Genomic DNA, 16575 nt, shown 5'->3' on the forward strand with positions numbered 1-16575 from the left:
ACACGCACACCAAATAAAAATGAAAAAAACATTAGTTTTAATTTCAATATGGTAACTTTTATTCAAATGATTAACTGTCACTTATAAACATAAGGCTGTTTGTCATCAAACATGTAAACATAAAACAGTGCAAGTGGATAAATCCATGGGAGCTGCCATGCTGCTTGTTTTCTAAGCTGTCAACCAAAATGGAACTGATGATGATAGGAGGAAGATAGCAAACAATAGAGAGAGAGCAAGTGACGGGCAAGTCCCTGACGAGTTAGCAACGCCCATCATAACTGCAAGCTACGGTACCGTATTTTTACAGGGTTTGCTGGCTTGACAGTTTCCCTTTAAAAGCCTTCAAAATCCTCCTGTTCGTCATCTGATATCATAAGTACATCAATAATATCTTGTGGTACATTTGTAAGGCAGTCATCATATGGATCGAATTCCGTATCAGATGGTGTGGTCTCACGGCTTCCTCTTCATCTTCATCGTGCCATAAGTAGTCGTCCTCCATACCATCTAATGAATTTGATATACCACACTTCTTGAAGGACTTGATTACCGTTTCTGCATCAATATCTTTCCAGGCTTTTATGACAAACTTGCACAAAACATCCAGCTGTGGAGCACCCATGTTTCCTCCTTTTGTGTATGACTTTTCGCTGCTAACCATCCATTCATTCCACTGTTCTCGAATGCGGTCTTTAAATGGCTTGTTTAGGCACACATCCAGTGGCTGTACCAAAGATGTCAATCCTGCAGGAATAACTGCTGCATCTGTGTTTAGTCTTGCAAGCCTTTGTTTGGTGCTGGGAGTTAAATGAGCCCTGAACATATCCCACACCAGTAGTCCACCTGGTCGCCTGCTCCATACATTATCAAGCCATAGCTTTACCCCGTCTTCATCCATCCAGCCTTTTTCATTCACATGTACAAAACAACCAACAGGGAACTTGAGTTTCAGCATTGTTTTTCTTTTAAAAATGATCATTGGTCTCAATTTGGCGCCATCAGCTGTGCATCCTAGTACCACAGTAAAACTAGACTTCTCATGTCCTGTTGTTTTAATTAAAATAGTTTTTTCACCTTTTTGATGGACAGTTTTATTTCCAACCATATCAAAATTCATTGGAGTTTCATCCATATTTCCAATACTACTTAATGCATAGCCATGTTTAGTGCGCTGTTGTATTACGTATCGATGGAAACTATTTACCTTGCTATCAAGATCTGCAGGTAATTTTTGGGCAATTTTCGTCTTCTTCCTCAGCACCATATTAAGCCTTCCCATGAATCTAGTACACCAGGATACAGTGGCCTTAAATCTGTTGCTGTGATCTGGGTTAGATTTGGCCCACTGAAGTGCAAACAAACGTATTTGATTACGTGTCACTATATGACCATTTTGGCGATGCTCATTAACCATATCTACTACATGTTTTTCAAGTTCTGGCCAATGTGGGGTCCCGAACCATCTTTTCTGTTACTCCATATTGTCTTGCAGCAGCGCAGTTATTATGTTCCATGGCAAAGTTTATAACTTCAAGTTTGAAACTGGCTTCATATTTCTTTCTTCTTGCTGGTGGTGGAGCCATGATAGGGATTTGACTGTTGGACATGCTTGTATACTGTATACTGTACTGCTATGTTTTGCTATAATGGCTGCTTGTAAGCTTTGATTGTCTCTCCCTGCCTGCCCAGCCCTCCCTGTCTCAGAGATGGTATTGCCCAGGGTATGGAAAAAAGAGAGAGCGGCGATGTGACCAGATAAAGGGGTGGGTATGAGTAATTTTATATTTTATCTTTTATATTTCACCTTTTAAATGTTATATTGTATACACTCAGTTAGGAAACACATCATTTATTTTGTTCCACTTATTTTACACCCCTTTATCTAATAATAGATGTGACCAGATAAACCAGATAAACATGCCTCTTCACCTGTCTGGCCCCTGCTTGTAGTCTATGACAGTAGCATGAGAATAATAAAAACCAAAACTGACCAGCGCTATGGTGTGTGTAATGTTATTTGTGTATATGTTTTATACACACCATACCCCCCCCCCCCCCCCCTGGACCACACCAGGCTAAACACCATACCCCCCCCACGATTTATGGTTTTATTAACAGGTAGCGCCTTATAGAATTCCCCCTTCTTTTTTAGCATTAGGATACCGTAGGTCTCCTTGTCAGTCGGTATCCCTGCCGCACATACGCACGCACCGGATCTTCTCGCGCATGCGCGCCTACACAGCTTTACAGCGGGCCTCAGGAGCGAGACGCAGGGACACAGGGACGCGGAGAAGAAGGTACCCGGCGTATAAGATGACCCCCGACTTTTGAGAAGATTTCCAGGGGTTATAAAAGTCATCTTATATGCCGGAAAATACGGTAAACACAAAGAATTGTTGGGAAAATATAACTTATAAATTAGACAATTTTTTTTTTTTTTATTAAGAATCCGTAAAACCCACATTGAAAACATTATTTGATTATTTGATTGGTTGCACTAATAAATGTACCTGCACTTTATATATATATTTTTTTGAAATACTTTTATAAAGTCCACACTGGAGATATTTATTATTCTATTTGCACTAATATGAGTACTGGCACCTTATAAAGAATTTGATAGTTGCACAAAATCCATAATCTGGTTTATACTAGAAGCACTTTTCATATTATCAATTTGCACAAAATGAATTCACTTTGCACATTGTATATTATTCCTTGATTGCCGTTTACTTTAAAATTATGGAATCATTGAGCAAGTCATATTTAGAGTTATGGTGTGAAGATTGATGAATTGAATATTGCACAATAGCACTTTCTCCCTCTTGATTAAGAACTATATTTATTTATTTATTGATGAGGAACAGTATTTATTCAACCCAATATTATAACCTGCTTACTAGGAAGGAGAACTTTATATCTATATTTATATGATATATTGATTCACATTTTATAATCCTTGAAGCGCAGTACTCCCCCTATATTTATTGTGACATTAGACTGTTTGAGGTACCAGTTACTGTACGTGCAGCATCAGGGGTGTGTTTCTATATTTTTTTAAATTCCCTGTGATAGCGCAAGAATCACACCCATAAAAAAAGTATACCCAGCAGTCCAACCTCGGGAGTATGAGGCACCGGCAGGTGTAAAGTGTCAGCAAAAAATGCAAAGATTGACGTCCTGTATTTCTTTATTCGGGGACAGGACCAGAACATATGGATGAGGTCCGCCGCAGGACAAGCACATCTGGGCCACGTGGCACCCGGGGCAACACCCATACGGACCAACTTTTGAGGAGTTTAATGTAGATGATGAATAAATTTAAACTGTATGAAGCGGTTATTGGAGGTAATAAGGTCTTGAAAGCATACCTCTGAGGCCTCCTCCCACCCCTCATCAGACAACTCAGGAAACATTGCGACCCACTTTCGCAAAGCCAGCTGGAAAGGATTCTTCACAGAATTTATCTCACACCACAACGTTTACATAAAATCTACCCTGGGGTTCTTTCCCGATGCTAGAGATGTGCAAGTAATCCAGAAGACTTTCTGCATATGTTTTGGGCGTGCCCATGTATTCGCGATTTCTGACCTGAGGTTACTAGATTTATACATCTTTAAACTACATTATCCATTCTGATGACAATTAGAGTGTGCGTATTTGGGATGGTAGTTCTGTTAGCATTCACAAGTGCAACCAAGGTGCTCCTTGGTTTATTGTTATTCTACGCCAGACTATAGTATTGAAATGGAATTCTGACCAAGCTCCTACCCTCAACTTTTGGAAGACCCTGATTAATTCTGTAGTCCCCCAATGCAAAGAAACCTACCTTTCACAAAGCTGCCCTAAAAACAGTGGCGGCCGGTGCGTTGGGGCACAGGGGCGCCTCCCCCCCTATCCATGCATCCGGCCCCCTAATCTACATGCAGGGCGCCGGACGCATGGAGTTCAATGGGGCCATTTTCTTTTTGAATCACCTGATTAGAGGCAGAGGCTCTAATAGGCTTTAGCAAAGGGTGGACCCGGGGGGGGAAAGCAGTGCGCCCCGAGTCCACCCATTGTGTGACAACAGCGAATAGAAATTCACTATTGTCACACAGGTCCTCCTCCTGGCCATGGTCCTCCCGCTTCCTGATTGGCCGAAAGGCAAACCCCATGCCATTGGCCGAGTGGGAGGCGGGAGGATTGAGGACTCGAGGACACGCCGGGGGACTGAGGGGAAGCCGCAGCTGCCTGAGGTAAGTGCACTGGTCTCGCGGGGGGGGGGGGGGGCACGCTTACGCTGGTCACTCTGCATTGAAAGGGGGCATGCTGGCATCTCTGCATTGAAAAGGGGAACGCTGGCATCTCTGCATTGAAAGGGGGCATGATGGCATCGCTGCATTGAAAGGGGGCACAATGGCATCTCTGCATTGAAAGGGGACACACTGGTATCTCTGCATTGAAAGGGGGCATGCTGGCATCTCTGCATTGAAAGGGGGCACGCTGGCATCTCTGCATTGAAAGGGGGCACGCTGGTATCTCTGCATTGAAAGGGGGAATGCTGGCATCTCTGCATTGAAAGGGGGCACGATGGCATCTCTGCATTGAAAGGGGGCATGCAGGCATCTCTGCATTGAAAGCGGTAATGCTGGCATCTCTGCATTGAAAGGGGGCACAATGGCATCTCTGCATTGAAAGGGGGCACACTGGCATATCTGCATTGAAAGGGGGCACGCTGGCATCTCTGCATTGAAAGGGGGCACCCTGGCATCTCTGCATTGAAAGGGGGCACCCTGGCATCTCTGCATTCAATAGGGGCACGCTGGTATCTCTGCAGTGAAAGGGGGCACGCTGGCATCTCTGCATTGAAAGGGGGCACGCTGGTATCTCTGCATTGAAAGGGGGCAAGATGGCATCTCTGCATTGAAAGGGGGCACACTGGCATATCTGCATTGAAAGGGGGCACGCTGGCATCTCTGCATTGAAAGGAGGAATGCTGGCATCTCTAGAAAAAAAACACAGGCGCCACTCTAAGTGCAGTAACTTGAAACTTTTTTATTTGGATAAACCGCTAGATAGGGGGGTACTCACAAAAGGGATGATTAAAACAGCTCATAAAACACACTCCGGTAAGGATCAGGATGGCTGGAGCGGTGACAAGTAGACAGGCTGTAGCGGTAGCTGCCGCACTTCCTCGTCTCGGGGACACTCAGATGACCGTCCGTCATCACTTCCGCGGAAGTGACGACGGACGGTCATCTGAGTGTCCCCGGGACGAGGAAGTGCGGCAGCTACCGCTACAGCCTGTCTACTTGTCACCGCTCGAGCCATCCTGATCCTTACCGGAGTGTGTTTTATGAGCTGTTTTAATCATCCCTTTTGTGAGTACCCCCCTATCTAGCGGTTTATCCAAATAAAAAAGTTTCAAGTTACTGCACTTAGAGTGGCGCCTGTGTTTTCTTCTAGTTGGCCCCAAGCAAATCTTCTACTTGTCACTAGAGCTGCCTCACGAGTGCACCTTGAGCTTTTTATGGACTTTTATGGACTTTTTTATGGACTTTGCCATACATGGATTTCTCAATCTGCCCTTTTTACTGATTATCATTCACTCTGGTTAATTGTGTGTCCAGTGACATTGGTATAGCCCCTGGTGATATTTATTCCCCGTTGTGCGCCAGCTATTTTTTTTGGTATGCTGGCATCTCTGCCTTGAAAGGGGGCACGATGGCATCTCTGCATTGAAAGGGGTCACACTGGCATATCTGCATTGAAAGGGGGCACGCTGGCATCTCTGCATTGAAAGGGGGCACCCTGGCATCTCTGCATTCAATAGGGGCACGCTGGTATCTCTGCAGTGAAAGGGGGCATGATGGCATCTCTGCATTGAAAGGGGGCACACTGGTATCTCTGCATTGAAAGGGGGCACGCTGGTATCTCTGCATTGAAAAGGGGGCACGATGGCATCTCTGCATTGAAAGGGGGCACGCTGGCATCTCTGCATTGAAAGGGGGCACACTGGCATCTCTGCATTGAAGGGGGCACTCTGGTATCTCTGCATTGAAAGGGGGCATGCTGGCATCTCTGCATTGAAAGGGGGCAAGCTGACATCTCTGCATTGAAAGGGGGCATGATGATCTCTGCATTGAAGGGGGCATGCTGGTCACTGCATTGAAACGGGGAACGCTGATCTCTGTGCATTGAAAGGGGGCATGCTGGTCTCTGTGCATTGAAAGGGGGCACGCTGGTATCTCTGCATTGAAAGGGGGCACGCTGTCATCTCTGCATTGAAAGGGGGCACACTGTCATCTCTGCATTGAAGGGGGCACGCTGGTATCTCGGCATTGAAAGGGGGCACGCTGGCATCTCTGCATTGAAAGGGGGCACGATGATCTCTGCCTTGAAGGGGGCACGCTGGTCTCTGTGCATTGAAAAGAGGCACGCTGGTCTCTGTGCATTGATAGTGGGCACACTGGTCTCTGTGCATTGAAAGGGGGCACACTGGTCTCTGTGCATTGAAAGGGGGCTCTCTTATATCTGTGCATTGAAAGGGGGCACGCTGGTCTCTGTGCATTGAAAGGAGGCACGCTGGTCTCTGTGCATTGAAATGGGCCATGCTGGTCTCTCTGCATTGAAAGGGGGCACGCTGGTCTCTGTGCATTGAAAGGGGGCACGCTGGTCTCTCTGCATTGAAAGGGGGCATGCTATGCCTTAATTACTGAAGGCCCCTTTCACACTTTTGTGACCTCAAAGTCACAAAATTTTTTACAGCGTTTTTTGCCGAAAAGCAATACCTATTACATTTTTCTGTTTGCACCCCCCCCACAAAATTTTGAGCAACAGCCGCCACTGCCTAAAAATGTTTTTATGTTGAATCTGTTTTTATTAGAACAAATATGTGTACAGAGAAAGGAACAAATTGTACATTGCACACAATACAACGAATCACACGATAAACCAATACTAGATAGGTATTGAATAGCTATAGGAACAGCTGGTTTAAACGATATAACCAGGATAGTGGCTTAAACAATAAAGTGTAGTGCCTGATTCCAAGTTCTCAGTGTGACCGTGTGGGGTGGAATCAGAAGGTTTAAGAAGACCATATACAGAAATATGCAGATGGAGTGTAGGAAGGGAAAGCAGAAAGAGATAGAGCAAAGAAAGAAAAAGGAGGAAAAAGAGGGGGGCGGGAGCCTAAGGGGGATCGCCCGGGGAGACAGAGACAAAAGTATCAAATTCGCTGGAAAAGCGAAAGTGGAGCCAAACTGACCACATGATAGTGTGAGACTCTGATTTACATTTCTCCCAAGACATCAGTCTTTCAATATGTTCAATCCGGTCAACTTCACATGCCCATTGAGCCAAAGGGGGCGCCAGTGGTTGACGCCAATTCCTGGCAATCACTGATTGCGCTGCGGTGAGAAAGTGGCGGATAAGGCTTTTTTTAATCTGCTTATAAGATCCTGGCAGCATAGACAAGACTGTTATGGGGACCTCATTGGGGAACCTGTCACCAACCAACTTTTCATAGAGAGCCAGTATTTTGTCCCAAAAGGGTATGATACGGGGACAAGTCCCCCAGATATGCGCCATGTTGCCAGGTGTATGCGAGCATCGCCAACATTCATTCGGTATATTACAGTCTATCTCATGTAAGATTGAGGGGCATCTATACCATCTGGCTGCAATACGGTAATTGCGTTCTTGGGCGTGGGAGGAAACTGACAAGGTAAATGAGAGGTTGTGCGTCTTACTCCAGGTTAGATCTTCAGGAGAGACATTCAATTCTCTCTCCCATTTTGCAATATATGAAGGGGGGTCTGGGTGAGAGGCTTGTAGGAGAATTTGGTACAATAGAGACAGGGGATGCTCAGGTCTAGTGTCCTGTGTAAGAAGCAGTTCAAGAGGGGTTTTAGGTCTAGTGAGGTCAGATAGCCTTGGTATCTTATTAAGGAAACAGGAGAGCTGCGTATGTTCCAACCACGCGCCAGTCGGGTTGTGACAATTCGGTAATAGGTGGGGTAATAGTTTTATTTTGCCGTTAGAGATCGAGTGGCTCAATAGGGGCGAGTCGGTTTTTTGCCAAACCAGAAATTTCTGACTCGTATGTGTGGGTGGAAAAGAAGGGATCCCGAATAAGGGGGTGAGAGGGCTGATTCTAGAGGAAATATCCTCCTTGGCCAAATATCTGTCCCATATCCGTAGTGTAGTAGCAGTCATAAGAGGCAAGAGATCCGCCAGTGGTCTAAGTTTAGGGTCCGTCCAAAGCAGGGTAGTCAAGTCCGGAGCGACCAAGTCATTCTCCACTATCGTCCACAGCTTGGTCGAACGGCTGTGGTACCAGTCAATGATCCTAAGTAACAAGGCAGCATGGAAATAGAGGGATAGGTTAGGAAGGGCAACCCCCCCCCCCCCCTCTAAAAATGTTTTTAAAGTGTGGGTCAACTTAGATTTTACAGTTGAGAAGGATGCAGACCCGACTTAAATTCTTAAATTCTTCTTTAAGAATTTTTACTAGTTTGCTGGAAATCTCCTAGGGAAAGGATTGCACATTATAATCAGTTGATGCCTTAGATCAGGGGTCTCCAAACATTTAAAAAAAAAAAAAGGGCAGTTTCTTGTCCTTCAGACTTTAGGGAGGCCAGACTGTGGCCAGTGGGAGCAGAAATTATCCTGGCATCAGTGGAAGTAAACATCGCCCCATTTGGTATTAGGGAGAGGAGTAGTGCCCCATGATTGGTACCATTGGGAGAAATAGTGCCCCAAGGGTCAGATAAAGGCAAGCAAAGGGCCACAGTTTGGAGACCACTGCCTTAGATATTTAATACCAAAGGGGCTATCCCTGAACTTTATGATATGGTATGCTGTATTCAAGATTCTCTCTCTGTATATTGCGAGGAGTTGCATTTTCTGTTGACATCTCTTCCATTTCTTGGTTCTGAGCACTTGTTGTGTACTTTAATTTTTGTGCTTATGTTAGGACGAGAAGTATAATTTGGGTTAATGTGTATTGGGTATCGTTTATCCTGAGCCAGGGACTGTTCAAAGGCTCTGTTTTGTACTTACCTACAATACTTTATATCTCAATAAAAATAATTTTCCCCAAAAATATAGTGAGTAGACAATTGACCCATATTCCTTTGTATCCTATATGAAAGAATACAGCCCAGTAACTGCATCACACAACACAATTCCACACCCTCCTATCCTCTTGGGCATCCTTTGCTCTACAGCTGATCAGCTGTTTCTGCTCTCAGGAAAAAGTTGTATGTTCCAAAAACATTGTCAGCAGGACAGGAATCTCTCTAAAGGAGATCAGGATAACAGTAAAAACATGTCAGGGGTTCTAATCATAGCTATAATCATAGTTACATAATCATAGTGGCTATGTGACTATATAGTTACAAAGTTAAAAAAAATGGATAACTTTATAATGTATTACTTTGGTGTTATCTCAAGAGATAAAGTAATCTCTGAATCAGTAGGTTCACTGCTAAAATATAAAAATGGCTGTGGTACGCACTAGATATACAGGTGTGAGAGCTGAAGTGGTTAAATGGAACTGCGAGAAAAATGTGACCATGAAAACAACCTGGTGTGAAAAAAATGAATAATTTACCTTGAGCTTTTTTTTGATATTGGTACTTTTTTTTTCATTTTTCAGGTCTTACTGATTACAAACCCCAGGGTCCAGGCTTTGCAATGCTGAGAAAATAATTTAGATTCATTTTTTTTTCCTGCCATCAGACATGTACAGCCTAGGTACACAATCCAGAGTGGACCACTACAGCGTAGTGCATACTGGGCCTCTTTCACAATGAGTAAATAAAACGAAGGCTTACAGAACTGTACTGTATAGAATGGTCCACATTGTACAACAATGACATTGCTGGGTAGGCCTCGCAGGGAGCATAGCTGCCAACATTTGAAAAACATTTCCAGGGACACTTCGCAGCGCAGCTATCAATTACTTACCACACCCACTTCCCTGAAGCTCTGCCCACTCTGCATAATTAATCTCCGCCTACTTTTCAGATTATAGGGTCTATTCAATAAAGAGAGAATTACAGGAAATTGAAAGGGGAATTTCAAACTTAAGGCCAAAGTAGCAGAGTTGGAATAATTCTCACATTCAGCTGCCCTACTTCTGCCTAAAGTTTAAAATTCTCATCATAATTCTGTGCAATTCTAAAGTGTCAAATGTGCTCAGGTTTGACCATACAAAAAATGTAATATGTAAATTTAAATAAAGTGTAAGGTGTAATTAAGTACAATAAAACCTAATTATACTATCTGGTATAATTAGGTTTTATCGTACTTATTTACACCTTGCACTTTATTTATATTTACATATTACATTTTTTTTATGGTCACACCTGAGCACATTCGACACTTTATTCACATGTCTTTGAATTCAGCCCTCTGTAAGGTGATAATTTTCATTTCCATCAAACAATGTGGTATCCTTTCCTTCCTAACATCTTACCGAGGCCATACCAGTATAGATCCTAACACATTACCCAGTCCATATCAGTATAGATTCTAACACCTTACCCAGTACATACCAGTATAGATCCTAACACATTACCCAGTCCATACCAGTATAGATCCTAACACATTACCCAGTCCATACCAGTATAGATTCTAACACATTACCCAGTCCATACCAATATAGATCCTAACACAATACCCAGTCCATACCAGTATAGATCCTAACACATTACCCAGTCCATACCAGTATAGATCCTAACACATTACCCAGTCCATACCAGTATAGATCCTAACACATTACCCAGTCCATACCAGTATAGATCCTAACACCTTACCCAGTCCATACCAGTATACATCCTAAAACATTACCCAGTCCATACCAGTATAGATATCCAGCATGAGATTTTGCCCATTGAGATCTGTTTTCAAAGTGTTCCTTTGAGCAGTGTATATACACACACACACACACACACACACACACATGGATGTGTACATACATTTATCTAGAGCTAGAAAACGTATATCTATGTATCAATTAACAGGTGTAGAAAATATATCTATAAAAAAACATTATTAATAGTAATAATAATAATGTAAAAACATTGCATGCCATGTAGAGAAGGAAGGGTCAGTATGAGAACAGCATATCAGCATATCATATCATAACACCAGCATAACAGCTCCTCTTCCTTTGTTACTTTTCTTTTGTAACTTTGTTTAAAAAAAAAAAAAGAAAGAAAATAAAGGTAATAGTCATACCCTCACTTCGCCACAAGATGGCGCTCGGTTTCAGACCACAGGCACATAGAGGCTGTGGAGTGTTGGGACTCCAACTTGTCGGAAGGTGCTCGGCCTCTCCCTGCTGGTGAATTTTCGGGAAGTGCACCGTGCTGACGCCCCTGCCGGCAGTGACACATTCAATTTGGAACAGGCGGGAAGAGTGAGCGGGCATCGGGAGAGGGTGAGAGGGGGAGGTAAGCACCGGTAGAGGGGGATAGAAAACCTACTGCCAGAACTACAACTCCCAGCTGGGGTGAGAGCGACCTGGGGCATGCTACACTTTGTGGAACAAAAAAATGGTAACAGGCAGCCCGATTAATGGGCTGAGACAATATAAATTACCTGGGATAGGCTCCTATTTGCCTGCACTGTCCCGGGAAAAATGGGACAGTTGGTAGGTATGGGAAAGCAGGGAAGCTTTTTCATACGTTACAGTGTTGCTCTCTGCCAAACTTTACCAGCTTTCGTGCACATGCATGCTGTGTGGTAATTGTAAGTATTCTTTGGGGCAGTAAATGGTATTCAGAAACTGAATTGGATTTCTTGAAGTGGCAGATTTGTCACAGCTGTATTTCTTTCAGAGGTAGGCAATATTCTGTCTCCAAGTTTTCCATGTATATCAATTCGAGCAACATTGTTTATTTTTAAACAAATGTAAAGCTTCACTTTAACTTTAATCCATGCAAAGTGTCATAACATAAATATGCTGTTGAGTCTCATGTTTTTACTTATATAGTACACAAAACAAAATTCTGGCTATACTTACATCATCAAAATCTGCAATGATCTCATTTAACAATCTCAGACATTCCAAACCTTCTTTATTGACATCAGATTCTGTATAAAATTCTTTAAAATCCGGAATGGATGCAAACATTACACAAACGCAGTCATAGGACTGGTGATATAAATCCTGAAAAAAAGAGGGCATATCATTTGGTTATTATAGATGATTTGCAAAAACAATTTTTAAAATGTATACAGGCACATCTGTATGACTGGAAAATTGTTTCTACTTTTTAAAGGAAAGAAAAGGGTGGTTATGCCCTCCCTTTAAAGCATAACCTGAGTAGAACAAAACTGATTGTTATCCAACCTAAATCTATTTCTTATTCTAATGTAATAGTCACACATGATAATAATCTCACACCATTTTCAATAAAATATGGGCCTGTTGGTTCACCTTTAAAACCACCCCTTATTACCTGGAAATAATATCCTGATGTTATAATGATAATGGGTCAATAAACTTTCCCAAATGGTTGTTTTCGTTTAGATAAAGTTAAGCTACATAAGTTTTCAGTTGAGACCTACATCACACTAACACCCCCCTCTCCTCTCTTCTACTTCTTGTTCTACCTTCACCTGTCCCACCTCTAACAGTATTGAATATTGAATATTTAATGTTAAAACAAGGCTGAGTGTAAGACGTGCATTGCTTTATTATATCGGATAATGTCGGATTGACCATACTTTATAACTTTCTATGGCTTTGTCTGACTGGTCATCCTGGAAGATGCTCCATCCACTGAGACAGACAAAACCTGATCATACATAGCTTCAGGATGTTGATAGGTAACTGAGATTCCACACTGCTCCCTTATTCTACTACTCTTCTGACCTGTTTCCCTATGGTCCACAGTCTATGTTAGAATCTTTATTCGAATATATAAATCCAGCAACAGTCTTGCACATTCCTTTATCATATCTTTTTTTTCTGTGCATGAATCCAGCTGCTCTGTTTAAACTTCTCTTACTTGTTATTTACCAGTTTTCATCAGCATCCTTTATTTATGTAATCTCATGGTGCTCTCTTTCTCTGGAACACTATTTCACATGAAATTACACATTTACTATCCATCTAAACATTCAAGTTTCCTCTAAGACCAGCTTTTTTACAGAGGCACACAGTGCTAATTCACTATATCTTTACCAGTTCATGATTTTACTGATCAGCGTCCACAACTACTCTTTTTACAACAAATTTTGCTATGAAATTTGGCAGCAGCTTTTCTTAAATTGCTTCCCTAAATACAATTGTAGAGATCTACTGGCCTCTACTGTTAGCTGCTAATATCACAGTGTTATATATACAGTAATTATGTATTATCACTTCCTGTCTCTGGGACACTGGCTTTAAAAAACCCAGAAGAAGAAAGAAGAGCAAGAGAGAAAGTCTGAGACCACATGTACTGTTCATGGAAAAGCTGTTGCTAAGTCCAGACCAGTAGGAATTGACAGACAAGTGTTCCTATGTTTAATATCTATAGACTGGTGACAGAAGCAGTTTCTGTCCTATTGTTATTATCTCTCATGCATAGTGCCAGATTACTAGGTCTGTTCTACTGTATGTGTGCAGTGGTCACCTTACAGTTTATTAGAAGGTGAACCTGTTTATTATAATAGAGTTTACATACAGATCTTGTTATTTTAGTTAATCCTGTCCCTTCTGGTCTGAGATTATATAGCTAGCTTTAGATTAGTGCTCAATAACCAGCATAAACTAGAGCCAGGTTAGGTATCCGACCACTACTTCTTTTCGGTAAAGGTGATTGCATGACAGATTAGAAACTGCAACGGGACTAAGAGGCAGAGTAGGTAGGCCACTCTGAGTTTCAGTGTCACACCACAGTTTCTGCCGGTGAGAAGCTAAATTTAAGGCTGGTTGGAGAATGGTTGGAGGATCTCCCCATCACTGCTGCTCTTGTCTTCAGGACTCCGACATAAAGACGAACGACAAATCGTGATCATCCCCAAGGGTTTCTGCTACTGGACTTCGCTGCAACATTCATCTGGAGGTATATCTATTAATACCTATATTTAGGTATATGTGCACAATTCCACCAGGACTTATATAAGGCCCTTTGCTGATAATACCGGTTTGCAAATTGGATGTATTTGCTATTATTTAATCTTTACCTATATAAAGTGTTCATTATTTCCATACTGGTGTGTATTTATATACTAATACTTTATACTCATTTCCTAGGAAGAGAATCCATTCTGTTCACAGAGGCCCTGCTCTGGGTGGAGACCATTTCTTATAACCTCCCCACAAGAGGACTACACTTTTCTCCTCTTCCCCAACATTATTTTGTGGTAACATTCCACATACCATCAAATATTTACCAAATCTCCAAGTCTTTAAAGAAACTCCCAAAACTATAAGTTTGTTTTTATATAGCCCATATGTACAGTATCTCACAAACGTGAGTGCACCCCTCACATTTTTGCAAATATTTTAATATATCTTTTCATGTGACAACACTGAAGAAATGACCCTTTGCTACAATGTAAAGTAGTGAGTGTACAGCTTGTATAACAGAGTAAATTTGCTGCCCCCTCAAAATAACTCAACACATAGCCATTAGGTCTGGGCCTTTATTACCACCTTTTCATCCTAATATTCGTGCGTTAACAAAATAATGAAAAAGCACTGGCAAAGTGGCAAGCCCTTAAAAATGATAGGATCCTAGGAGCCAAACTTCCTAAAATACCAAATGTTATTTTTAGGAAAAGTCACACATTAACCGCTTGCCGACCAGCCGCCGTAGTTTAATGTGGCAGGTCGCCTCTGTCCCACGAAACTACATACCTTTACGTCGCTTCGTGGGGGCGCGAGTGTGTACCCATTGGCCACAGGGGGAGCCAATCAATTGGGCACCTTCAATCGCTCCTCATGGAGACAGAATGGCGGTCTGCCGTTGTAAACCCTGCAGACCGCTGTTCTGTCAGTATCAACACAGGGATCCTGTGTTCCTCTTATTTAGGAACACAGGTTTCTATGTTCATGCAGCAAGCCCATCCCCCCAGTTAGAAAGCACCCCCCAAGGGACACATTTAACCTTTTATCGCCCCTTGTGTTAACCCTTCCCTGCAAGTGTCATTAGTACAGTAACAGTGCATATTTTTAGCACTGATAACTATAGTAATGTCACTGGTCCCCCCAAAAGTGTCAAAAATGTCAGCTAGGTGTCCGATCTGTCCGCTGCAATGTCCCAGTCCCGCTAAAAATCACTGATCACTGCCATTACTAGTAAGAAAAAAAATATGTATATATATATATATATATATATATATATATATATATATATATATATATATATATATATATAAAAATGACAAAGCTTTCCCCTAGTTTTTAGACGAGAACGTTTGCGCAAACCAATCAATATACACTTATTGGGATTTTTTTTACCAAAAATATGTAGCAGAATACAAATTGGCCTAAAATTATGAAAAAAAATTTTTTTTTTATTTTTTTTTATTGGGAATGTTATATAGCAGAAAGTAAAAAAATGGAAAATTCCTATCAAATACTTACCGTAATTTTCCTTTCCTGATAGTCTCCATGGCAGCCTACGTGTGGGTTAACCACGCCTCCACTCCAAGGGTATAGGACCCCCCTCCCATAAATTTTCAGCTCTCAGGTACAGCAGGGGTTCCATATCTTAGCCGAATCCAAGACGAGAGGGTGGGAACTCCGGCTGCCATGGAGACTATCAGGAAAGGAAAATTACGGTAAGTATTTGATAGGAATTTTCCGTTTTCCTGTCAGTCTCCATGGCAGCCTACGTGTGGGAAATAACTAGCTCACGCCACACGGGTGGGAATGCTTTAGCAAAGAAACTTTAATTCATGCTATTTGCAGACAAAACAGTCAAACCAAAATTAACTGAGGACAGAGAAGCAGGCTCCACACAATAGTGGGTCATAAAAGTATTGACCGAAGACCATGAAGCCGCTCTGCAGATCACATCTGGAGCCACGTGCCGCGAGGCCGCCCAGGACATAGAAATACTCCTTGTAGAGTGCGCCGTCACCGCCTCTGGAGGAGACAGCCCCTCAGCTCTATAGGCCTGTTGGATAGCTGCCCCTATCCATGATGCAATAGTTCTGGATGAAGCAGGTTTACCTCTGTTCTTCCCCCAGAACAGGATAAAGAGGTTGTCAGACTGCCTGAATGGTGCAGTTGCTTGGAGATAGACTTTTAAGGACTCTCCTACATCCAACGGATGAGTATTAGACTCATCAGAAGACCGAAAAGTAGGCAAGACGATCTCCTGGTTCTGGTGAAACACCGAGGTGACTTTCAGATTTGAATTCAGCATGGGTATCAGCACTACCCGATCTGGGAAGAAAGTCAGGAATGGTTCTCTACAGCCGAGGGAACTTAATTCAGAGACCCTTTTAGCCGAGGTGATGGCTACCAGGAAGACAGTCCGGATGGTCAGATCCTTGATAGAAGAAGAGGATTCTATGCCCGTTTTTGAGAAGGCATTTAGGACAAGAGGAAGGTCCCATTTTGGAAACCTAGGT

At 42.5% G+C, this 16575-nt stretch overlaps 1 protein-coding gene across 1 annotated transcript in view; it reads right to left on the bottom strand.

Moving 5' to 3' along the window:
- The window catches only part of ADCY2 (adenylate cyclase 2), a gene marked incomplete at both ends in the record, with an annotated part of 1451075 nt that overhangs the window by 89661 nt on the left and 1344839 nt on the right, over positions 1–16575 (bottom strand). The window contains one exon of the mRNA XM_082258935.1: positions 12023–12169. Within this exon, the coding sequence (XP_082115061.1) occupies positions 12023–12169 (147 nt within the window). The remainder of the gene's footprint in view (positions 1–12022; positions 12170–16575) is intronic.

The sequence above is a fragment of the Pelophylax lessonae genome (genome assembly GCF_965119305.1).
Source record: "Pelophylax lessonae genome assembly, chromosome: 5".
NCBI lineage: Eukaryota > Metazoa > Chordata > Amphibia > Anura > Ranidae > Pelophylax > Pelophylax lessonae.